Source organism: Meriones unguiculatus, chromosome 1 (genome assembly GCF_030254825.1).
Source record: "Meriones unguiculatus strain TT.TT164.6M chromosome 1, Bangor_MerUng_6.1, whole genome shotgun sequence".
In the NCBI taxonomy this organism is placed as follows: domain Eukaryota; kingdom Metazoa; phylum Chordata; class Mammalia; order Rodentia; family Muridae; genus Meriones; species Meriones unguiculatus.
This window is the reverse complement of record NC_083349.1, coordinates 69741007-69766623: the sequence shown is the minus strand read 5'-3', so window position 1 is coordinate 69766623 and position 25617 is coordinate 69741007. Positions and strand designations below refer to the sequence as shown.

At 42.6% G+C, this 25617-nt stretch overlaps 1 protein-coding gene across 8 annotated transcripts in view; it reads right to left on the bottom strand.

The window, feature by feature from the left end:
• Vti1a (vesicle transport through interaction with t-SNAREs 1A) overlaps positions 1-25617 on the bottom strand; it is a 310414-nt gene that overhangs the window by 108968 nt on the left and 175829 nt on the right. For 5 of the 8 annotated variants that reach the window (XM_060391236.1, XM_060391244.1, XM_060391249.1 and 2 more), the window contains 2 exons: positions 18654-18724; positions 17952-18013 (listed from right to left, as the gene is read on the bottom strand). In XM_060391236.1, coding sequence (XP_060247219.1) covers positions 17952-18013; positions 18654-18724 — 133 coding nt within the window. Of the gene's footprint in view, positions 1-17940; positions 18014-18653; positions 18725-25617 lie in introns of all 8 variants that reach the window. The other 3 variants (XM_060391259.1, XM_060391261.1, XM_060391266.1) reach the window with 1 other exon arrangement.

Genomic DNA, 25617 nt, shown 5'->3' with positions numbered 1-25617 from the left:
TAATTCCGTATGTAGGAAACTCTAGAAACAGCAAAACTCTAGAGCTATCGGAAGCAGCTGCCTGGGTCAGCACAGGGACAGAACTGAGCTGGGGAAACACAATTGAGTGAGGGACTGTTTTATATTCTGTGGGTCAGCATAGTTTTATGACTGTACCTAATTGCCATTTAGCAGAATACTTAAGTTGGGTGAATTTTATTGTATGTAAATTAAAAAAACCCTATACAGATGCTAAGAATTAAAACAAAACAAAAAACTGCAGCTGCTTATGGCCTCCAGACTTCTCCTGAAGAAATATAAAATATAACAATTAGTCATCCATCATTTTCTCCAGGGCTGGGCTTGCATTATCCTTTCTTCAGATTCTGTCAGATGCAAAGTGCTCCCGCACTGCCCCCTGGCTGCCCAGCATCCCCCATCACACCCTTCCTCTGGAACTCCTTCCCTCAAGGGCCTCCTCATTGCCCCTTGAGGTACAGTCTAGTTTTGCCTGGTTAGCCCACAACCAGGTATGTGGCAATGGCCTACACTGTAACACACTGGCACCTGGCTAGCCAACAGTGGAGCCTTTGCCCAAATATAGTTATATCTTCAAGTGACAGGCTGCTGACCACACACATTTCCACCACACGGTGAATGCTCATATGTTCATAGTGTCCGCCAGAGTATCACCAAAGACCTAAAATTCATATATGCAAGTGCACTGAATGGATGGTCTAAGCAGGATAGGTATGTCTCGGGACCCAACCTAAAAGGGGGTTTTCTGTGACACTGGCTCAGGATTTCTGTGACATGCTACAGACAGCCCTTGTGTTTCCTGAAAAAGTCCACGAATGCCAAGCACTTGCTGCTAGGTTTTCCTGAGTCTCTATAAATGTCATCATCATCTGATGTAAAAGACTCCACTAACTACAATATCAAAGTAGTGTTAGTGCAAGTTATATTTTGGAATAAAGAAAGAAAACACAAGAATGTAAAATTCTGTTCATGCTGGAATTAGAACCACACAAAGAAAAATGTCAACATATGCAAAAAGAGTTAAAAAAGTTTGTGTGGATAATTGCAGGCATATTGGGTTATAACTGTGTTTTCTTTCCTTTTCTTTTTAAAAATATTCTCTTCTGCATTGGCATTGTTATGTGTGTAAAACATAAAAATCAGGAAGAAAAAATAATGCCAAGGAATCCTAGCCACAAAGCTGTGTTTGCATACTGCTCACCAGTTAGGGGTGTGGCCAGAGTTCATAACTCTGCCTCTCAGAGGTGAAAGGTCTGGGCCCTGTGAGTTCTGCCAGGTGCAGGTAACTATGTCACCAATGCTTTAAATCATGCTGATGGTGCTGGGGGCTGGGTTTTTTCAGGCCAGCCGTGGGCCATTTAAATGGGACAATAAAAGCCAGAGACCTTGTTTAACAGGCAGGGAAGCATGAGAACTTGACTACCAGGCAGATGGGCATGGAGACTCAGATTGCAGTCTAGCCTGTCCAGGTTCTCCTCTGTGTAGAGCCCTGAATTTCTCCAGACTGCAGCCCTGCTTCTTCTTGTTCGTCCACTAGCCCAGGCTTAGTGGGCAGGACAGTTAAGCTGTCTTTGCAGAGCTGAGACAGCCAGGTCCAGGCAAGGTCACCCCAGGTCTAGGCAAGGTCGACATTGCAGCAAAGCCTAATATGAACACAGCTGCTCAAAGCCTTAGCTCAGGATGACACGGCATTCCTAAAGGAGACCTATCGTTGATGAGATGCCCATGTGCCTACATAGTGTACCATTCGTGTACCACTCATAATTCACAGAACACTGTGACGCTGGTGGCAGGCAGACAAGGACTTGCGAAAGAAACATGGACAGGCTATGTGAAAACTGTAAGAGTGTTCAGTACTTCAACACTGTCCAGAACACAGAGTCTCTGCTCAATACGCAGCCGTGGCAACATGACTGACATGATTCTATAGTAACACGGGGAATCTGAACACGGAAAGGCAAAGATCAGAGAGGACATGGCCATCGGCTAATCAGAACTGCTTGCCATGGCCTCCTCACAAGATGCTCTCCCCCTGTATTTGTTCGGTGTCCCATTGGCTTGGCATCCCTTTTCATTGTGTCTGTGCAAAGCATAGCCCTCAGTTCAACGGTCATTACAAATGTCACATTTTCTTTATGCTTTAAAGATATATATCTTAATTTTACATTAATTTATTATTGTTGTTGTTGTTGTTCCTGCTGCTGTTGTGTGTGTTTATGTATATGTGTGCCTATGACATGGTGTGCTAAGAAGGACAATTTGCAAAAACTGATTTTTTCCATTCACCATGTAAATTCTGCAGATGAAACTCAGGCCACCAGACTTAGAGACAAGCACCTTTACTGGTTGAGCTATATCATCAGCACATTGTCTGCAAATGCCATCTTTTCTATGAAACTCACTGACCACTGTGAGCTGGGGTTGCCACTCACTGAGAGTTCTCAGCATTCATTTTATGTGACCACCTTTCTGTCAGGAACTGAGATTCTGGAGATCAAGAATCGCCTCTGCCTCCGTACCTCGCAGGGTGTTCTCAAGAATGTTTTGAATCACCAGGACAAGAGGGGAAAAATCAGTGCCTTTAGGTAGGCCATCTTTACTGTTGGAGGAGACACTTCTTCCCAGGAAGGCAGTGTGTATATGTGTTGGGGGGAGGCAGGGAGGGCTGCTATCACAATACAGCAGACACCCTCAGCTTCAATATGTATCAGTAGAGCCCAACAAAAAATGCTGTGGCTGACTTTGCCTGGAGAAGGAGAATGGCCCCCTAACTCCTGCTTCACTGTATTACTTAGAGGGACACTTAAACCTCAAAGAAGACTCATCTGAAGAAACTGGCACACGGGATTTCATTTTCCCTAAGGCTTCTATGCCTGTGTCAGTAAACCATCAATAATTAAACAGCACTGGTTAAAACAAGACCACCCAGGCATACAGCCCAAGGGGTGGGCTGCAGAAATGGTTTGTATGGCCCTTTATTGAGGGTGACTTTAAAGATCTCTCACAGTCTCTAGTTTAAAATGGTGCCAGGTCCATTTATGAAAGTATTCCATTAAATCTGAATGAAAAAAATATTACTAAAGTTTATATAAAAAATGATCAGAATCTGGAAGGTTTTCTATTGAACAACAATGACAACAAAGCCCATGTTGAAAAATGTAAGTAGAGGTCCGTATTTCCCAAAGTCTTCAGTAGATAAGAAAAGCCCTACAAGGCTTGTAATAACCCGAAACTGCTAAGCTCTCAAGTGGATGCTGCAGTTTCGGGTGCATTTAAGCTGCTGTGTTCATTTCTTTTTCTTCAGACTTTCTAGCTTGTTTCTTTCTCTGGCAATAAGAAACGAGAACTCCCAGTAAAACCGTAATTCGATATTGAGAAGAACCAGAGAAGACTGGACATGAGGCAGTGAACCTGGGAAGCGAGGTTCTCTAAGTGTTTGAGGCGGAGCAGTGCGGTAAGGCTGATGGCCATGCTTGCACAGGGTTGGGCATGACACCCTCTGAGGAGAGGCCTCACTCACTCCATTAAAGACACCGTCTAGAGATAAGGGCAATTAAAACCAAGCTAAACATATAAATCTGCCATCTACTTATGGATACAAGAGGTGGTTCTGCAAAGCAACCAAGTAAAAGACTCCAAACAGCTTGAACACAATAGGAAAGAAATAGTATAGACACCGCGAACAGAATGAAGAAAGGGAGTACAGACGCCAGACCCTATGGAACAAGGAAAATGAAATAACAGCACAAAAGTTCAGGAGACATGCGATTCTGAAGACAAAGAAATTGAAAATGGTTTTCAAAATTGTCTAGCATCCTTAGAGAAAACAGTAAGAAGGCAGAACTCTTCTGGTGCGAAGGCAGAATTCTATGAGTTTTAACGGAGATTCAAGTGTCAGAGTTTAAACAACGATTCAGGGAAATGAGTAGAAAAGTAATCCCAACTCAATAGTGGAATTAATAGTCACAAAACTAGCAGCACAGTCAAAACGAAGCTGTAAGGGTGCAATCAGTGATGCTGGAGATGAGATGAGAAGAAAATGCCAACATGATTGAAGTGAGTGATAAACAGCGAAGCTATCAAACAAGGCTTGTGTGAGAATCACAAATGTTCCCGAAACTACAAATTTGGAAGTTGAAAAAAGAATCCAAGACACCATGAAAGAAAATTCATCATCCCAAATCTATGAATTTAAATTTATTTAAGTTTCCTATGGTCCATGCAAAGTGAATGGAAGACCTTATATGCAGAAAGGCCATGGGTAGACCGACTTCAATTTCCCAAGTGACAAATCTCAAAGCAAACCAACAAAACTTACACACTCACACTACAGAGCCATGACCTGGGTTTACCCTTCAGCTAATCTGAAACATTCTGGGTCAGAAGACAACAGCTTGCCATCAACAGAGTCCTAGAAGGGCAGTATAGAGCTATGACAGCCAACCACATAAGCAGACACGCAGACACATCTCGTGGGTGCAGCTACTGGCCACACCCACACATGAGCCACTGTCTCCCAATCACATATCTCACCTGAGGCAGACCCCAGATGTCAAAGTCCTAGGAAATTAAGAAGAAGATGGAAGTTGTAAAGGAGATGAGTAATTATTCTCCTCAAGAAGACAATACAATCTGTGAATAGATACACAGCATCAATGGACAGCTATAAGTTAGAAACTCAAGAGACTGCTTAACACACAGTCATGAGCAATGGTTACAGCTGTTACAGGCTTGGGAATACATTTTCAATATAATAAACATAAATGGCATAATATAAAATTATATGTGGTTTATAAGCAAAACAGTTGAGAAAAAGTTGTAATGAAATGTTCTAAAAGCTTTGCCAGCGTGACCTCTGGCCAGTGTAAATACAATGAATTTGTTCTAGTTTCCTTTTATCTTACAAAATATATTCCACCATGATTTCTTTAAATTAAAATTTTAAAATCATATATAAAAGAATTAAAAAGGATTCCAGCTAGGTAAGCAGGCCAGTGCCTCACTCAGCTGTCAACAGACAAGCTTCCTGCGACAGCAGATGGGAACAAATACAGAGATACACAGCCAGACAACAGGCAGAGAGTGGGAGACCTTGGAATGTTCAGCCCTAGTTGTGACATCTCCATCAAATCCCTTCCCTCAGGGCTCAGGGGACCCTGCAGAAGATGAAGCAGAAAAAGTGTAGGACACCTCATGTCTCATCAAGGAGACATTTCTTTGCAATAGAGGGAGACCGTTACAGGAGAGCACACTAATCAAAAATGCAGAGGTGTGGGCCTCAGTCCCAACTACAAAACCCCTCAGCCTAGGAGCACCTAAGGCTCAGGGATCATCGAGGAAGAGTAGGCAGAAGTATGTGTTACTATGAAGTAACACATTTGCTTAAAGAAAAAAATCCTTACTAGAATTTTAATAATCACAAAAAATTGTAGTTACAAGTGGAAAAAGACACAGTATTAAGAAAATGTAGCGTAGCCTACACCCATTGCTAGTAGGGGATATTTAAAGTCAGTGCAACAGTTTGTTTCAAGAAGAGGAATTTACAACTTTAAAACGCAACATACTTGTTACTGTATTACACTTTATTGGAGAAGTATGATTTCAAAATAACGCCCCAACAACCCTCTCCCCTCTTATCCTCACATGCTGCCAGTACTAAAGGAAATGGTTCCGACATCAGCAACTGCCTCCTGTCCAGGCTAAGTATGGTAACCACAACTTAGGTTGAGCATCCTGGGGGCAGGTCCTTCCTATATCCTCCACTGTGTTCCCGGCACTTAGCCCCCGTGCCCAAGAACTAGCTGGTGAGTAAAGAAAGGGTCGATATTAGGAAAGACTATTACATCTTGGAGGTGCATGTATGGCACAGACGGTCTTTGAGTCATCCCACTCTCCCTGCATCTCTGCTACAGAAAGCTGCAAGGACTCTGGCTCCAGGTTCTTCCCTCCTTCAATCTAGACTGCACGATTCATAGAAACCCAGCCGGAGCCAAAATCTGCTGCCATAGTTTTATTTCTCTTTTTCCATTTCAAAAGAAAGAGCTGTAGCTAATTCTAATTTTCCTGCAGGCAGAGGGAAGGGAAACTTTTATGTGTGTGAAAGAATGGCACCCCCCAGCCATCTGAGGACAGTTCTTCCCAGGAACACCTGTTTGCTTCAACTGAAGCCTGTCCAAATCGCGTCCCCTGGATCGGGAGCTTCTCTTCAAACGGCCCACTATTCTACAATATTCATTCCCCACCTGTCTCATGGCTGTGATAGCCTGGGAATGCTCCAGACAGTGAAAGCTGTGCCTTGGCCCTGACACGGCAAAACTAACAGCAGCTAATGCTCACCCAGAATCTGGCTCCGGAGGCCCTCAGGTTCAAAAATGCTCTTTTCAGTTTACCAAGCTTAGCAAACGCCTCTGAGAGGAAGAGGTAAATACTTTTTGTCTTCATATTAATATGTTACAAAAACCAGGTAATGCCTTTCACTCCGTTTACTAACACTAGTTGCTCAGCTCTTCACTACTGCTTAGTTAATATTCAGCATATTCTAATCATTAAGCAGCTGCCTGACACTGTAAGCGAATACTGGCAGCATTCATCCAATGCGAGAAATGCCGACGTGCAGAGGGAAAATCAGTAAAAACAACTTTAAATGCATAATTTAACATGTAACTCAAGGCAGGAAAAAGAAATGCCTACATCAAACTCTGGTTATAATAGTGAAATAATGTTTTATTTTAAAAATTCTAGCCATGAGAAAAGTGTGCATCTGAAAAGCTTACATAAAGCCTTATAAAATAAGAGACCTTTTATCTTCTCCATATCCATGAGCTTGAAAATACTTTATCTATGCAATTTCAAGGCACATAAAAACCCCGGTGAATAAATAAAATGTTCTTTTCTCCCCTTTATACAGAAGCTTTAAAAATTATCCATATAAATAGCTTGGCCTTGAACAAACAGATTAAAAGAGCTAAAAGGCTGCAGCCTCAGATCATGTATACAGAACTGAAAACGAATGGCTTTCCTTATTGACTGGACAAGTTTTCAACGAACTTATTTTCTATACGGCCATTCAGTGAGAAATATTTAATTGGAATATATAGAAAAATCCACCATTTTAAGTGACACACTTACAAAATCAACATGGCAATGTAATGAAACAATCAACATACTCTGTCATTGTTTCTAGCATCCCCTGAATTACATGCACAGTACATACACAGTACACAGTCAATGTGCAGTATTATTTCAAAGGCCAGGAAGTTTAAAAAATATGTAACATTAGTTAGGTATATGAAAATTCTTAATACTTTCCTGACACACGAGAAGGTTTTTCTTTTCATAATTGCTTACAATTACAACTACTTAAGCGATTCCAAACTGTTTGTACCCTTGTACCTTAAATTCCCTCAGAATTAGAAAGCCTTCTTAGCAGGTTAAGTTCAAGGCGAAGGTCAGACTGACGCCTGGCACGTTAACTCTATGAACAAATGAGGTTCCAAGCTGTTAGCTTCCTAAGTAACCCTCAACAAGGCTGTTCCAAACAGCACCCAGCACCACCCTAGCAAGCAGATTCTGCTGTGAGGAGCCACTACCTTGAAGCTGCCATAAAAGGAGCTGATATGCTCCATGTGTGGGCGAAGAGGCAGGCTGTGTTTGTCAAGCCAAGTGGTCATCTGCAATCTTCTTCATCTCATTTGCCTACTCAGGGACAAGGGATGTTCTCTTCCTTCATCTCCAATGATGTCCATCTCTCCCTTGAGCCCTCACTCATCAGGAACATCCAGTTTACTATTTACTGTACCCATGTCCATCCACATATACCAGACGGTAACAGGCAGCTATTGAGCCAGCTGAGGACAGTTTTGAGCAAATCTCCAGGTAAAACACTAACATTTGTATTGAAGAAGATGCCGACACTATCACAGCTGACTTGATGAGAACATGGCTACTTTGGCTAAACCCAGGTTGCTGACCCAAGTTTTGCCCCGTGGTGGGAAAAACCTTGGTGGAAGGACTTTGGTCAGACTTAATTCCTATAGATGCCCACCATCTCTAACAGCTAAGGTTTGAATGTGCTCCCCAGAGGTCGGGGACTTGTAAGCTTATCTACTTATTGGTGGAAATTGTAGGTGAGGCTTTTGTGAGATAGCCAGGATTAAAAGAGGGGGCTGTCATGGGAGGCAGAGCAGGAATAGAAGAGCCTCAAGCTAGCACATTTGCTCTTCCATGCCACGTGATACCCTCTGCCTGTTTCAGTACAGCAGGGGCCCTTACCCAGGCTGAACAGGTGCTAATGCTCTTGGACTCTCAGCTTCAAGAACTGTGAGCCAAATAATGTCTATATTATAAAATTACATAGTCCGAAGAACTTGGCTCAGAATATAAAGGCAATAATGGTATCAGTTTAGTTTTATAAGGATTAGCATAGATGAAACCAGAAATAGCCCTGGCTAACTCAACCCTACTGTATTTGAACAGTCAAGGCAGTCTTGGACTTCTTTCTGATAGGCCTCCACATCTGCAGAGGAATGGTGAACTTTTCTGACAGCATCAACAGAGGCGCTTCTTTTACGCCAACATACTTTAAGAAGTGAGGGCAGCAAAGTGACTACCCGTGACCTAGCGAGCACACAGTAACATTCTACAACAGTGCCTCAGTGCTACACACTTTGGGACTTGGTTTTGGACTATTCTGAAAACTATTATGGAAATTTAGAGACTCAGGGAAGCCCGTCTGGAAGAGGAACTACTTCCTTAAGGCTTGAAACAGAGTGTGGTGACTTTTTTGTTTTGTTTTCTTATCCAGGGCATGTTTGGACCTCATCCAGATGCCTTTAACTAACTGGAGATGACAATGTCTGCAGGATTTTCCCTTATGAGAAAACCATTAAAGATGAGAACATGGAGGGTTGAGGGCTTGGTACTAAGGGAGGTATAACGGAATGAAGAAAGCTAAGGAACCCTTCTCCCCTAATGGCAAGCCATGCCAAACTTCTTTAAACTCAACTCAAAGTTACCATCCTTGAAGTTTCCATTGATAGTCACATGCTGGTATAAAGTTTATTTAATTTTTTAACATAACTTTGCCATAGAAGTCCTTTTTGGTTTTTTGCAAATTCTTCTATAAAAACTATTGGGGCAAAAGAAAATGACTATTCCTCCTTTCATGCCAGAGACATCTTCTCAAGGAATGCCAGAAACAATTTAAAATAAAATATCACAACCTCAAAGCTTATAATATAAGATAAATTTTAATTGCATTTTTAGATATTAAATGTGTTTCTTAACAAACTGTGTTTCCTTTTTTTTTTTTTCTAGAAAAGCAAAGAATTCTTTCTTAATACCTAGACAACAGAGTCTCCGGTGACCCGCAGTTGTTTCTTATTATGGCTTCCCTGGAAACCATTTCTGGGAAGGCACAATTCCCAGCACTTAAGTTTGTTTACAACAGACAAACCTGCTTGTGTGGTATAAATAGGAATCTGTCTTTAAATGTTGCTGAAAAAATTAAAGGCAGCCATGAAAAGGAGTCATTTCCTGCCCTAGAGGTGGCTTTAACAGAGTCCTAGCTACTTTAGGAATGGCAGTGAAGCATAAATAATAATTACCAATTGCCGCACAGTAAGATACTAATTTTATAGAAACAAATATATAAAAAGAATACAAAACTAGCCAGAGATGCCCTTGAAACTGTCACTGTTAGGTTCCCTCGCCCCGAGATCCTGAAATCCTGCTTTGTGCCCGCGTCTGTGATGTACGTCTATAGCTCGCTCTTGTCCGTGCAGATAAGCTTGCCTTCTCGGCTGTGTGACTTCTGATCTGGGTGGCAGTGAGGCTTGACCACCTGCACTGCGCACGAGCTGTCACTGAGCTGGCTTTGTGCCATCTCATAACACAGCAATCCTTTTAGAATTGATGTGTGGATGCGCTCATCTACAGCGCGAGTGTTCAAACAAAACGACCCGGTAGTGGTCATAGAGGCAATGGTGGTGGCAGCAGGAGGAGGGAGGGTTGTAAAGGAGACACTTTCACCCTGGATTTATGAAGTTGGGCTATTGTCCCCACCTCCAGCATTTAATGAAACAGGTGTGAAAGGCCTCCCTCAACTCACAATGGAACAGGCAGCGGTGGGATGGCAGGGGCCTGGAATTGTAAAATGCTGTTAGGTGATGGTATATGTTACTAAATAGCCATTTACAAGGTGTGTGTGGGGCGAGGGCTCCATTACTTGTTTATAAGGAGGCCCAGGGTGTCTTGCTTCAAGTTAACAGCTCAAGGCTGCGTTCAAAGAAGGCATTGATGGTGAAGGTAAAGTGTTCCCATCACTCAGTCGCATTAAAGAATGGCACGCATGTGGGAAGAAAGGAATGGTGTAAGAGAAAGGTAATTCAAGAATCAGGTCAAATTGTGGCTCACAACGGAGAAAAACTATAAGACGCCTTTCTATTGTGATGAGATAATGGGCAGAAATCTCAGTGCAAAGGTACAGAGTGTGTCTGAATGAACATGCTTGCATGTGGACAAAGTGCAGGTAAAAACTTGTATGTTTTCAACTAAACTATACCCACAGGAACTGGGATACAACTTTGCAACTATTCTCACTCATTCCTCCAAAGGCGGTTAGCTGAGGCTGGTCACCGGAACCATGGCCCTGTGCTGAGTGAGGGGGAGCCCCTGACCCTAGAAGCTGCAGCCAGGAGAGGAGAGAAACACTCCGCAGACGGCCAGCATGTCATTACTCCCCAGGAGACAGCTAGCTACCAATGGCCCACCTCTGTCCTGTTTTGTTTTCAAGAATGACAGGAGACAGCTAGCTACCAATGGCCCACCTCTGTCCTGTTTTGTTTTCAAGAATGAAATTTTCAACCTATGTGTGCGTCGGTGCAGGCGTCTGGTGGGAGCACACGCTCACTGAGGACCGCCGATCCCTGGCTTGGTGCATTGCTCTTTCAATTTCATCTCCTCCCTTGTTTATTTCTGCTGGTTGTATCTGACTGAGGAGAAGTAAAAAGTGGTAAAAGTAAAAAGGTCTGTCAGAGAACTGAGATACAGCTGCTAATAACATATATGTAGCTCATGTGATACATGTGAGATTATGCTAGCATTTTAAGGGAAGTCCATGGCATCGACGGATGCAACTGGGTCATGTGGCTGAGATGTGAGGCCTGATGAGGACAAATGATGTTCCCTGGAGTATGATAAAGATAAGATCTCTGATTCTGTCAGCCTGCTCTCTTGAGTTCACACATCCTCAGCCATGTGTCTGTCTTCAAAACAGGATCTCTTTTACTGGAATATTAAATCATATATACAGCTTTAATCTGACCAGAGCCAATCAGAACCAATTCAACTCCATGCTGTCACCTCAGATGGAATTAAGGAAAGAGTGTCATAGAGAAGACAGAGGTGGCAAGGCTTGTTTCCCACAGAGGGACAGACCCTCTCACAAGAGAGGTGAGAGTAGCCAGGAGCAAGCACTAATGGCATCATTTGAACCAACCAACCGAGCCACAGCCTAACTCTTATGCACACACTTCTCCATGCCTGTGCAGAGTGTCGTTCTTAATAATTAAACAAAACTGGGGCTGTTTTCTCCAGTGAGGACAAGGCCTCAGGTGATATAACGGCAGATGCAAAAATAACATTTTCTTACCATGATATTTGTCCAACACTGGTGGGAAGAAGGAGCACAGGCGCCCCTGCTACATACACATGGTTGGCTTTTCCTGGCTCCAATTAATGCTCAAAAATAAGAACCCCAAAGGCTCCCCAGGAACAGGCTCATACTAGACTCCTTGGCACACAGGGGCTTCAGTGCATCTTAAGAGCAGGGCCTAGGAAGGTTCTTTCTATGCTTTTAGTAGAATCAGCAAACATTTGGAATGGTTGTTTGCCCACTGTGAGGACACTGATGCGCCACAGAAGAGCATGAGGGAGATCCAGGATCTGCAGATACAGCATGCTGACACATAATCAAATGAGCGTTCTCTCTCTCTCTCTCTCTCTCTCTCTCTCTCTCTCTCTCTCTCTTCCCCCTCCCCGAGGTCTTACTATGTAGTCTTGGCTGGTGTGCAGCATGTTATGTGGACCAAGTTGGCCTCAACCTCACAGAGAGCCACCTGCTTCTGCTTCCCAAGTATTGGGATTAAAGGCCCTGCTACCATGCCCCTCAATGTCTTTCTTAAAATGAGAATGGCAATATAAGCCTTTGAGAGTCATTCTGAAGGTGACATTAACCAAGTAGCTAACACCCAGTAGTACCTACTAGCTAGGAGAAGCCAGTGAGGCCATGAAGCAGAGGCAGTATGGCATTTCCCACACCAGCAGAAGTGAATGACAAGGGACAACAGCTGTCCACATATAACAGCCAAGTGTGTCTTCTTCAATTTATGTTAACAGTGTCCTCACCTAAGGGACTGCTTTACTGTGCAGTTGTTTCACAGAAGAAATGGAACCGTATAAGGTCATGGAGCAGCAGAGCTTGGCATTGTGAGGACTGGTCAGTTTGCTTGCGGTCTGCCACTGAGCCTGAGAACGGCTGACGCAGACCCTGCCCTCAGCAGCCTCCCATAGTTTGTTAGGGAGCAGCTGGCCTTACAGCCTAGATCTGCTCCTTGCTGTAGTCCTGGGGGCCTCTCCTCTGTGCAGTGGGGGAAATGCCAAGTGGCTTAGGGCTAGATCAGATCGCAGGCATACAGCATCACACAGGGTCAGACACAAATGAGGGCTAGCTCGAGCTAGCCATGAGAGGCAGCTTGAGTGTCTCATTCAGTGACACCAGAGCAAAATTCTGGGAATTAAAAAAAAAAAAAAATTACTCTTTGGTTATTGTTGCTTGTTTTTTGAGGAAGTGTCTCTCCATACCCCTAGAGTCCCCACGTTGGTCTGAAATGATCCTTTTACCTCATGCTAGTGTGAATCTTGGGCCTTACCCAGTGCACAAGAGGTTATTGGAAAAATCTGAATAAGGAAAAAGTTACTGTTTAACTTGGTAAAGCACTACCATGTTGGCCTTGAAGAGGCTACAGGACAGAGGCAGTAGTCCAACTGATGAGCAGGACAGTTATTCAAACTCACAGGACCAAGAAGGAAGCTTCCTTTCTTTGTGGCTGCGTGTACCTAGCCCAGGTCTCACCTGGAGCCTGAGAATGAACAGAAGGTCAGTCCATTTCTTTGGAAAGAGGTCCACTTGATGAAGGGCTGGAGAAGCTCCAGGCTGAGATCCTGAGATACTAAGCAAGTCAGTGTCACACCCATCACTAGTGAGCAACACAGGTCAGGAAGGAAAGGGTGAGATCAAAAGGAAAAAGACAGAGTGATCCTTTTCAAGAGAAGGTGCTTTCTCCTGTGGGTAAAAAGCCATTCAAGGGCACATGTCTAAGGCCCCTTTCTTACAGTCTTGAAAGCCTGGCTGAGTCTCAGCCGCAACAAGAACACCTAGAACACAGCACAGTATTTCCTGTGGACTGTGGTCAAGGAGGTGTCAACCTCTAAGGAGCCTAAACTGCAGTGGACATCTCTCACACCTTATGGATAGCCTGACCGTACATTTATGTTTATTTGCCATTCTACCAACACAAGGAACCATGTTTAGACATTACGTGATCGCAAGGGCCAGTGCTGTTGTTCCCCAGGCTGTAGTAGCTGTAACGTGAGTGCATGGGTCAGCCGCAGAAGACACGCTGGTAGCACCCCTGTGAGAGGAGGCCTACAAGCCACAGGGAGACAGAACTCACTGCTGAAGGAAGCACCCTGATGGCATGTATGGCGACCATTGTGACGTGTATGACACTGAGCTCATCATACAGAAGCTGTTTCCTGCTGCGACCCGGGCACCAGCACAGATGATGCTGTTGGCACATATGGTTGCAACATGTCTTCTGACTTCATGCCAAGGGAGCTCCCAGACTACAGTTTTTTTTGCATTCTACAAGAACACAGGTATTTTTAAGAATGATAAATTATGAATTGTTATTTTCTTCTTCAGAGGTGTAAGAAACAGAATCATAATTCCTTTCCTTTTGAACAAAAGACTTGAAAATCTCTAATTTTATTATTATTCTCATCACTATTTGATATCATAAGAATCCCAGTTATAGGCGGTGGTAGCACACACCTTTAATCCCAACACTTGGAAGGCAGATAGATCTCTGAGTTCCAAGCCAGCCTGGTCTACAGAGTAGGTTCCAGGACAGCCAAAGCTGCACTGAGAAGCCCTGTCTAGAAAAACAACAACAACAAGAATCCCAGTTAAAATAACCGATTCCCAGTCAGATGCATAGAAACACATATGCTCATTAATGAGTACATCAGCACATACATATGTCTATGTACACATGGGAAGAGACACTTGAGCCCCTAGTGATATCCAACACACCTGGGGCCAGCCAATTACAATAATCACATTTGTGAGAGCCAATGAGAAATCCATTCCTCGGTCCTAGTTACCACATGAATGGCTATTTGTTTTGTAGCTATTTTCATTATTATCTGAATCCCACTTTATTTAAAGTCTGTCTAGAGAGCCAGGAAATGAACAGTCTGTCCCGAGGTAGCTCTCCATCTATGTCAAGAGAAAAGAAAAATTACCTTCCAGGAATCAGCTACAGCTTCATTCTGATATCATGTTTTACTATTATAATTCTGAATGGACCAATTTTCAACCTTGTTTTCTTTCTTTGGAAAGATGGTATATCTACATGAAAGAAAATTCCTGCTTGCCTGGAACAGTTGCCATTTCACTAACCTACACTTGTTAATATTTTCTGCATAGCTTACTGTTTTTTGTAAAACATTTTTAGTTTATGATTAAACAAACCATATTCCATTTCCCTAATGTATTTATTTTTTCTGGTTTTTGGTGTTTCTGGATCTTTCTAAAAGACATGCAAGGAGGAGTCCAGAGTTGGAGGATGACAGCAATTTCCTTGAGAACTAGGTAATTTCTATAATTTAATTTTTTTGTACACATTCTCTCTACACTGAGGAACCATAGAAGCAAAGAAAGATGTGTTTGTATTTCTGGATCCCTGGGCTGCGCATACAGATATTAAATATTTACTGAAGATATGAATAAGGAGGGGGAAATAAAGGAAAGAAAAGATAGGTACATGAGGGAAGGAAGGAAGCTAATAAAAGATTAAAAGGCATGGGTGGTGGTGGTTTAGAAGCTCTGGGTACTGTAAACTTCGTTGTTTACTTAATTTGGTCAGTCTACTAGATCACTAAGTAGACACAGGTATAGGCTTTGGTGCAGACAAACATGGGCCCCCTGTCTTCAGGACAGACTAGACACTGTTAAGTGACCTGATAGCTCATGGATGATGTCCTGCCATTTCTGTTCATTGCACAAATTTAAAAGCAAAAATGAAAACAACCAGGAATCTTTCTGTATAAGAATTATCTGGTATGTATTTGTTTTCAGCCACACAAAATTTACCATATAAAGATCACGTAAAAGCACGATTCAAAGACATTCTCTCTTTCACACATCCGTGAAGATGATCTGTGAGCACAGGGTTCACTATGAGACTCTTCCATCAGTCAGAAGCCCCTGCTGCCACCCAATGTGACTGTGCAGCACTAGTGTGAACAAGGGGTCACAAGGTAGTGTCTTCTGCAATACGCCTCCTCCGTGAAGTGAATGCCATGTGAACACGGAGACAGAAAGGAGGACAAAACATCAAGCCAGAGCCAGTACACAAATGAGCACTGGTCCTCTGTCTTGAGAGACTTTTTGGAAATAAGTCCCAAATAATGAAATGGTTGGCAAAATGTTTGCATTTTCTCCAGCAGAAAAATAACTGTCCAGCATGTGGGATAGTAATTAGAAACAAAAGCCTAACCCACCACTCTGCATCTGGCTCCCAAAGCCTGAGTTACAGCACTGACTGAAAGTGCTTTTCTTGGTGTGTTGGCAGATACCCACATGCCAGCTGTGTCTAGTGAAACACACTGTCCTACACGGAGCACCAAGAGAGCCTGGAGCATCCTTGGCTCAGGCACAGCATGTCCATTGGGGGATTTCTACTTCTGCTCACCCTCTTCACCGGCAGTTCTCAGCTTTCCCAATGCTACAACCCTTTAATGCGGTTCCTCATGTTGTGCTGACCACCCCAACCATAAAATTATTTTGTTGCTACTTGAAACTATTACTGTTATGTTCAAACGTTACTGTTGTGTAGTATAAACATTTGAAATGCACGATGTTTGATATTTGACGCCAAAAGGGTCGTGACCCGCAGGTTGAGAGCCATTGCTCTAGACACACCCTAAGAGGAGGTGGATCAGTAGAGAGCTGAATTCACCTACAAAGGGAAGCCCAGGCAGACTGCATCTGAGTTATTCTCCTCGGCAGGCATGTGGAGCCCCCATAGGAGTGTGGTTTCCCTCCAGAAAGCCCACAGGCTGCAGAAGCTGTGTTTTCACCCTCTCTAAATGGCTTGGGAATTTATTCAAACACAATATGAAAGGGTGTTCGATCTGTTGAGATGACTCTGTGCAGTGTCCTGCACTACGGGTGAGGTACATCAAGCAGAAATGTGGGCAGGAGCACATGGGTTTAGAAAGCCATAAATCCTTATTTGAATCTGCCAACCTGAAAGCCACGAAGAGCCGGAATAAACTATTTTTCCTAAATGCTACATCTGATTAAGCCATACTATCAAGTGACAGCTGAACTTTAACATTAATATGATATTATTTAAATAACCACAAGGTTTTTTTTTTAACACTAAAAATGATGAATGATTTCTGGACAGCTCAATCGACAGAAAGCAGGAGGACTCTTTAATGAGATTTGACAAAATGGAGACATATGCAGAATGCTCGTTACAGCTCATATGGCAGGGGCCTCCCAGGGAAGCAGGAAAGGCAGCTCTGCTCTTTTCATTGTCTTTAGGCACTGAAGCATTCCTTCAATTGCTAATGTTCTTCTCTTTGGACTTTTGAATCTTTCTTAGGTCGTTTATATACTGCTCTTAAGCAAAGATCCTGCAGGTTTTTGTTCTGAGTTGGGATGGGGACTCCAGGGAAGGAACAGGGGTCACCACAGATGGGGTCACAGAGAATCACACCAGTCTCAACACGTAACAGCTATATATTTCCTTGGCTCTTACACAATAAATGTTTAGCTTCGCAAACGTAGCATTAGCACGTGCTGTACAGGGATGCACGAGCGGAGACGGCTTTAGCTGTTTCAGAACAGTAGTTTGCAAAGAAGAGTTTGTTCTTTCTGGGGTCACTATCAGCACTCCTCATTCACCTAGCCACGTACAGCTCCATGCTCACATATCACAGTAAATGACTGTTTTACTTTCTAGAGCATTAGTATAAAATAAGTAACTGCAAAACACTTAGAATATGACCCATCCTCATTCATTTACCTTTTTTATGTTCTTCCAAATGTTTCCTACCAATCAAAGCTTAGTCACATAGTACTTAAAAGATTTGTTGTGGGCACATATGAGCTCAGATTACTTTGATAACGGTGACATTCTTATATGTACATGAAGTCACAAGGTTTTCCCAAGCAGCTTTCTTCTTAGCAGTGAGCAAAGCCAGCACTCAGTGTTCTCTGCAAGATGGCAGGCCTGTGTTCCCTCCATGAGAAGGAAGAGGAAAGCCTGTGTGCTCCTGCCATGGACCTTCCTCAGGCTATAAAAGCTGCTTCTTGTCTAACCCTAATCTTTTCCATAGGTTGAGGTAGGCCCAAGCTAAAGTCTTGTCCCTAATCTGAATTACCCATTATATGTCTCTGACAAAAAAGGGTTAATATCAGTGCTCTGTTATTTCAAAGGGTGTTGACACAGTTTAGGAGGAAAGAGCACAAATCCAGCAGCCTGTGAAATGCTCCAATCCAACAGGGGGTGGGGGTGGGGGAGGGGGGGACCACCACAGTTAAAGAGAAACAAGATCATTCCCTACCTGGCTCTTACCTTCGCAACATCCCTGTCAGAATCCTGGAGCTTTTCCCCAAGTTTGCATCTGTTTCCCGAAGCTAAATGGGAAAAACATGTGGAATCAAAAGAAAACAGAATTGAGCATAGGCACTCAGATGATTCTAGAGTATCTGAAGAGTAAGTGAAGTCCAGTTACTAAAAACAGCCCAGCAGCACAAGCAGAGACTCACAGTCCTTAGGTTTGGAGAATGACATGAGGGATTCCAGGAACTTTAAAATGGATACTTGAATTAGATATAAAAGCAAATCCCTCATAGACAGGCAGGGTTTAACATTCCTGTGGTAATTAATATTTAATATGCAAAGTCCTAAAAATGTAAATGGAAATGAATTGAAGTTGAGAAAGGATGAAGGTCAATATTTTCATAATCTTTGTTCTGAAAGATTGATACACCACAAAATCTTCCTTCCTGGCCTTCCTTCCTTAGTCAGGGAGTTATTTATCTGGGCGAATTCTGAGATGAGGAAAGAGCCATCTACTTTTCAGTCATCTCACGCCCTTGTTTTCTCTTCCTTCTCTTGGCTCTTGCTCATCCTCACCACTGTTCTGCACTTGTACTTAGAGCTGTACCGTTACTGTCTTGTGTCCACCCCAATGATGGACACAAAACAATGTAAAGTGTTATTTTGTGTCTTCTTATTTATGAACATGTAAATGATGAAATGATTCATACTCACTCGCTCACGTGCTCGCTGTATCTTTTCTCTGTCATGACTAAGGTTTTCCAACATCTCTTGGCCGATTTGCTCTATGGAAAAGAAAAGAAAATGTAAGTTAACTTGGGGTTGCATGCAGAGCACTCAGTATACCTCTGGAAGTACCAGAATGATCATGGATATAGAACCGGAATTAAAGCAGTGTGACTTACATATCAGATAAGCACTTTAAAAATATAAACAGTATTTGATAAATGTACCTATCTTGAGGATGAATGACTTAGTGGTGATGTGACTTGTCCAAGGCCACTCCAGGAAATTTCCAGCAAGATGGAAAGCCTAGATGTAGTGATTAATTACTCCATATGACTGTGGAGTACAGCTTAGATTTTACACACTAAGAATAATTTGGAGGTGTCCTTCCCTTGTGGCACTGTTTACCTATGTAAGTCAATATCCATTTAGAACAATTTGTGATTTTAATGCACATTATCCTCAGTCACCTACTGCATTTACTTGCCTCTACTCTCCTGGAGGAAAGAGGTCTTCTATGTTCTATGAGCTGCTGGAGATTTTGAGTCAAATCAGGTGAGGAGCACTTCAACTTCCAAATACTTAAACTACTACACGCAACTTAGTGCATTCATTAAAACTGTACTGCTGACTGCCGTGAGGATTTCCCGTCACCATGGTCTCATCTGCTTGTCACTTGGCAGCCTGTCCTTTGACTACAGACATTTTATAAGACACTAAGTATGACTCCATCTTGCAAATATACAGCTGCTTTGAATGATTTTTTTTTCCAGTCCCATTGATCATCACCAGGAGGTGCATACCCCACAAAAGAAGAACCTTGAACTGCCTTTGTTAGGATTGGGCACCATAAAAATGGTCACATGTATTACTGTACATATAACATTGCCTTTCCAGCTCATGATTTTCCACATAAAATATTTCTTAGGTATATTTCAACTCTTTATCATTGACCTCATGCAGTTTATCCTTAAAGTACAATTATATAGCATACATGGTTCCTAGCAGACACATCACAAAAGTATAGATGGTGAAGGACGCTACCAAAGTTGGACCTCTTTCATCTGGGTTTTGCATTGAAACTACTAGAAATACTCACCTTTCTCATATTGTTTCTATTACTTTGGATTCCTTTAATCATTAAAATATAGCAATCATAATTAATTTAGAACAATCTATAATACGTATGAGTACCACACAGTCATTAGTTCAAGAAAGCACTAGAAGTTGCTATTGAAACAGAGCACATTATGGGGGAAAAAAAAGAAATGAAAGAATAAGATAGAGAGAAACAAATGAAGTCTTAGCAAGGTTTAAGGCTCCTGTTTTCAAGCCCTCCAGAAGGAAGTGCTGGGAAGTGGATGTGAGCGCTTCAAGTCTGTCAGGTTCACCAGGGGAAAACTCCACTCTAACCTGATCTATAGTTCTCTACTCAAGGAATCAATGAAGTAAGAGGTCAAGAGTTGGACTGATCCTGGAGTCATAAGCCACATCCACAAACTCCTTGCTTCCTGGGTGGGATGTGACTCAGCAGCAGAAGATTAACCCTGTCTGGCAAGAAAGGAGAGCTTAATGTGGCTCTAGTCATTTCTTTCTTTTTTTTTTTTTTCATCAATTACACTTTATTCATTCTGCATCCCCCCATAAGCCCCTCCCTCCTCCCATCCCAATCCCACCCTCCCTCCTCCCTCTGCTTGCATGCCACTCCCCAAGTCCACTAATAGGGGAGGTTCTCCTCTCCTTTCTGATCTTAGTCTGTCAGTTCACATCAAAAGTGGCTGCATTGTCCTCTACTATGGTCTGGTAAGGCTACTCCCCCCGAGAGGGAGGTGATCAAAGAGCAGGCCAATCAGATTATGTCAGAGGCAGTCCCTCTTCACATTACTATGTAACCCAATTGGGCTCTGAACTGCCCTGGGCTACATCTGTGCAGGGGTTCTAGGTTATCTCCATGAATAGTCCTTGGTTGGTGGGAACAAAATCCTTAATTTCTTAGCTTCTATCTTATATTTTAATCTGTTAATAAAGAAGATCCTAGGCAGATATATTAGAAATGATCAGTATTATGGATGAAAAAATATACAAAGGAAGTAAAACTTATATATCAAACAAAGCAAATCAGAGGAGATTGCTTTTCATACAGATAGACTTTGTCAGTATTATTTAGAGATTATTTAATTTAAAAAATTGTAAGATGGTTAGTTTGACTTTTCATGAATAATTTAAGATAAAAGCACTCACCAAAAAACATCAGTAAAGCATTCAAGAAGGCTAGAGGGTTGGCTCAGTGGTTATGGGTACTGCCTGCTCTTCAAGATGATCAATTCCCAGCACCCACATGGCAGCTTACAACTGTCTATCTTTAGCCCAGTCCCAGGGATCGGAAGGCACCAGGCATGCATGGGTGTACAGACACACATACAGAGAAAACACTCACATTCATAAAATAAAGATAATAAATAGTGTTTAAAAGAAAGAATTCAAGCTCACAGACTTGAAACAATGGCAACTGTGACATGCCATGTCTATATTTTACAGTTCCTTAAATTTTCTTGTGGTCTTTTTCAGGATACAGTTTGAGAGATGCACATTTTATAAATAGCATCCTTCTGACCATTAAGCATCTTCTTGAGGTTAGGAAACAATGGGAAGCAAAGAGTGAAACTGATTGTTAACCGTTGTAGCTCTCCACATCAGTGTGACATGATGAATGAATTCCTGGAAGGAAAAGACTTCCTTCCTGTCTTTCCATCCTCTCCGCAGCAGTCCTGGGAATCATCCTGGGGATACAGCACTCAAACACACAGAACAAACTGTTTTTACAATTACACGCACTCAATCATGGACTCTGTCCACAGCCCCTTTATTTATAGGGGCGCACACTTGCAAAGGGTCTTTGCCTCGCCTCTTTACCCTTTTGCATAGAGTAAACAATAGACATTCAATGCTTTCCTGTCTCTGAATGGAACTAAGAAGGAAACAGGTAACCACAAATCTATCAAGACACTTCCTGCAGGACCAGCCTGGCATTACCAATGTAGATAAGATCTAGGCTGAGGAGTGCATATCTCAGGGAGCTCGTGTCTCTTCATTCACAAAATAATTATGACACTTGACAAGTTGTGTACATTCATCACAGGGCAAATACAAGTAAAAGAAAATAGATTGGCAGAATAGAAATGGGTGTAAGCCTTTAAAAGAAAATAGATTGGCAGAATAGAAATGGGTTAAAATATTCCCTATGAGAAGTTAGATGCGACTGAAGCTTCCATCATGTTACAAATATAGCTGAAGAAAATGGAGTTTCAAATCTAATTCAGCACAAAATGTTCCATTTGATAAATTCAAAATATATATTTTTAAATTTTAGCCATTATGTTCTGAGCAGTACACTCTCCAGAAGGTACTGATTATTCCCCAGCACAACTGTACTTAACTTTTTTTTTTACAACCTTTGTTAAGGATGTGGTTTCCAGAAAATTATTTTTAAAAGTGAAGGAAGCCAGTTGAGTCTTCTTTAAATTGCTAAGAGGAGACAGAGCTATTTCCTGACACTTGAAAACCCCATTAGCAACCCAGAGGCAGGTGAAAGGCATCCACAGTGACCCAGCTGTTACCTATATCTGGGGGCATGTATGAAGCACAGAAATGCACAGCAGAGCTATCCAAGAGCTATTCCTGAAACACGTGCTTCATGGATTGTAGAGCAGCAACTAGACAGATGATGAACACATATTACAAAAATCTGAATTTTGGACATGGCGATGGAGGAACTCGTGGCCACTGAGTCTAACGCAGGGGAGAAGAGACGCTGCTTTGGACACAGCCTTCCCAGATCTGTCTCTGTCATTTGGACAGAGGGTCAGTTATTGCTCCCAAGACTGAAGGGCTGCACTCAGTACTGAAGAATCCTTGGAGTTCTTGACACCCGGATGGTGGTGTACCACTAAGACAAAGAGAGTTTCTTCTTTTCTCCTTTTTCTTTCTTTCTTTTTTTTTTTTTTAAACTCTCTCTCTTCACCTGAAACTTAAGACCTGTGAGGGCCTTCTGCTTCTACTACAATGGAGGAAGTGTACAAGGGACCATTTCTGTGGAAATGAGGAAAACCCAGATAACATAATTGCTGAACTTCTGTGGGGAGGACAAGTATCCGAGACGCAGAGAAGCTCTGATAGACTGTAGTGATCCTAGCACTCTGCACAGAAGGCGGTCTCCTACACAGGGTGAGTACTTAGTCCAAGGACGCCTGCTCTACCCAGGAGGAAAGCCAGGAGGGTTACATGACCATGCAGACCTACAGCGCACAGTGCAGTCTAGCTGAGCACTACACTGCAGACCAAGCGGCTCGACCTGAACATTCTCCCGGGGTATTATATGGACCAAGGGCCTGCCTACAGAGAACCCCCCACCCTCCCACACCACCCACACCTCCTTAGATTGCTTATATTCAACACTGGTGGAGGCAACGCTGACTCCTCAACGTGGCCACAACACATCTGAAACAACAGATTAACTTCTGCTCAAGCGAAAGACTACGTTTTTGTTTTTGTTTGTTTGTTTTGTTTTTCTATTAATTATTTTAATTTTGAGGCAGAGTTGTGGTGTCTATCCTATCTCAGCCCCTGAGGGCTGTGATCACAGGGGTGCACTCCCATGCCTGGGGAGACTTTTCTCTAATGTCACATCAGCACAGACTGGGAACTCAGTGACCACAGAGCAAGCCAGTCTGAAGAGATTCAGCACAGCAGCACCTCAGCTTGTCTTCTGGAAGACTCTGACTGCATCATGGTCCAAGCATATGAAAACACAGTGCTGTCAGAGGCAAGACCTACACTGCTTCATGTACAAGACATGCAAAAGAAGAAAAGAGAAAATAGTTAAGAGAAAACATCATGGATACAAGCATAGCAACAGACTTTAGTTGATAGGGTTATCAGACAGTTTTGGAGGTAGTGGGTGAAGATAACAGGAAACTCCAAGCAGTGAAATGAAATTCACTGGCAAAGAGCCAGCTTCTGAGATGTAGAAGAATTTTAATTCAGAACATGGCTGTTCTGGCAAAAGACCACATTCAAAGGCCTTCTATGTCTATGTGATCTGGATAGACTTCAAACACGCCTTTAGTCTAGGAGACAGAGGCAAGCAGATCTGAGTTCAAGGCCAGCCTGGTATAGAGCAAGTTTCAGGTAAAGAAAAGCTTAGGTCTAGGTGTGATGGTACACACTTTTAATCCCAAACAAAAAATGTAAAGTTAGATTGTAGAAAGAAGCACCCGTGTTTGAAAGTGGCAGAAAAGTGACAAATTGGAGAAAATTTGACAGAATAGGATATGCTCAGCTCTCACAAGAATAGAGAGGAAAGGGAAGCTACTTAATGGGCAATTCAGAGAGAGGGGGGCAGTTTTACCAGGACAGTTATAGAGAGACAGGTTGCAGAGAGAGAATTCAGGTAAAGACTGAATGAGACAGAGAAGGAGCCAGGAGATTAGAGCAGATTGAATCAGCTGGGAGAGGAGTTTGAGCCAGAACAGCTGAGTTGAACCAGCCAGCCCAGAGCTCAGTAAGAACAAGAAAGGGTGAGCTTACTCAGCAGTAAGTCTCAGAGGCTGAAAACATTCTAGACCTCAATTAGATTGTATAAAGAAGCTTCCAGGCTTAGGCCTAGGCTAGCAGACAGAGGCAGTAATCTTCCAAGACAGCAACTGAGCTAGGCAAATAAAAGTTCCTTTTATACTGAGATTAATCAAGTATGGAACAAACAGAAAGTGCTTGAGTAGGAAGAAAGAATCTTGAGGATAGGCCACTAGAAATGATCTGAGCTGGTGAGAGAAGTTAACAAGGGCACATAGCACAGCATCAATACTGTTAGACTGCTAAAGAGGCCTCTGTGCATGTCATTACAGGTCTCTTCCAAAAAAGGATGTTAGAGAAAATGAATAAGAAATACTTAAAGAATAGCCCAAACTTCCCAACTTGGATTTTAAAAGTCAACTAAAGATCACAGAAGCTAAAGTAATTAGAGGAAGGTAAATTTTATAAAACCCATAACTAGTTGTAGTCAAGTTTCTGATCACTAAAGATAGTTAGAGGGAACACACACACACACACACACACACACACACACACACACACACACACACCCTGGAGGCAACCCAGAAGAATAAAGGTTAAATTTTTGTCGTAAGAAAATGAAGACAGTAGAACAACATGTCAAAGTGCTGAAAAGGGGAAAAATCACCCTAGTGGTCTTCATCTAGCAAAAATTTCCTTCAAAAGTAAAATGAGGTATTTGTGTGTGTGTGTGTGTGTGTGTGTGTGTGTGTGTTTGCACAGGTGTGGCAAAAGGTTAACCTCTGTGTTTTCCTCACTTGTTCTCAGTTGTTCTGCTTGGCACGGGGTCTCTCACTAACCCTGCAGGCTTACGAATTGGCTACACTGACTGGCTGGCAACCAAGTCCCTGGATCCTCCTGCCTCCGGAGCCTGCACAGTGCCCATTCGATGTGGGTCCTGGGGCTGACCTCAGCTCCTTGTGCTTCTACAGTGCACCTTTCACTGGCTCAGACATCTCCCTACCTCCCAAACAGAGCTTTTCTCCCCTCCTTCCTTTTTCCATCCCATCTCTCTTTCCTTTTTGGAGACAGGGTCTCACTGTGTAGCTCTGGCTGGCCTGGAACTCATTGTGTAGACCAGTGTGGCCTTGAGTTTACAGAGATTTGCCTACTGCCTTTTCAAATAAACCGATTTTCTGACAACTGAAAAAGTAAGAAAATTATCTCCCAGAAGTAAGTTACGGAAATTGTTAGAGAAAGTTCTTTAGGCTAAACAAAAGTGATACCAGATGGAAACTAGGATGTGCAGAAAAGAATGATGAGCACCAGAAATGGTAAATCCATGTATAAACATAAAATATTTTTCCCATTATATTCTTCAAAAACAATGAACTGTTGAAAA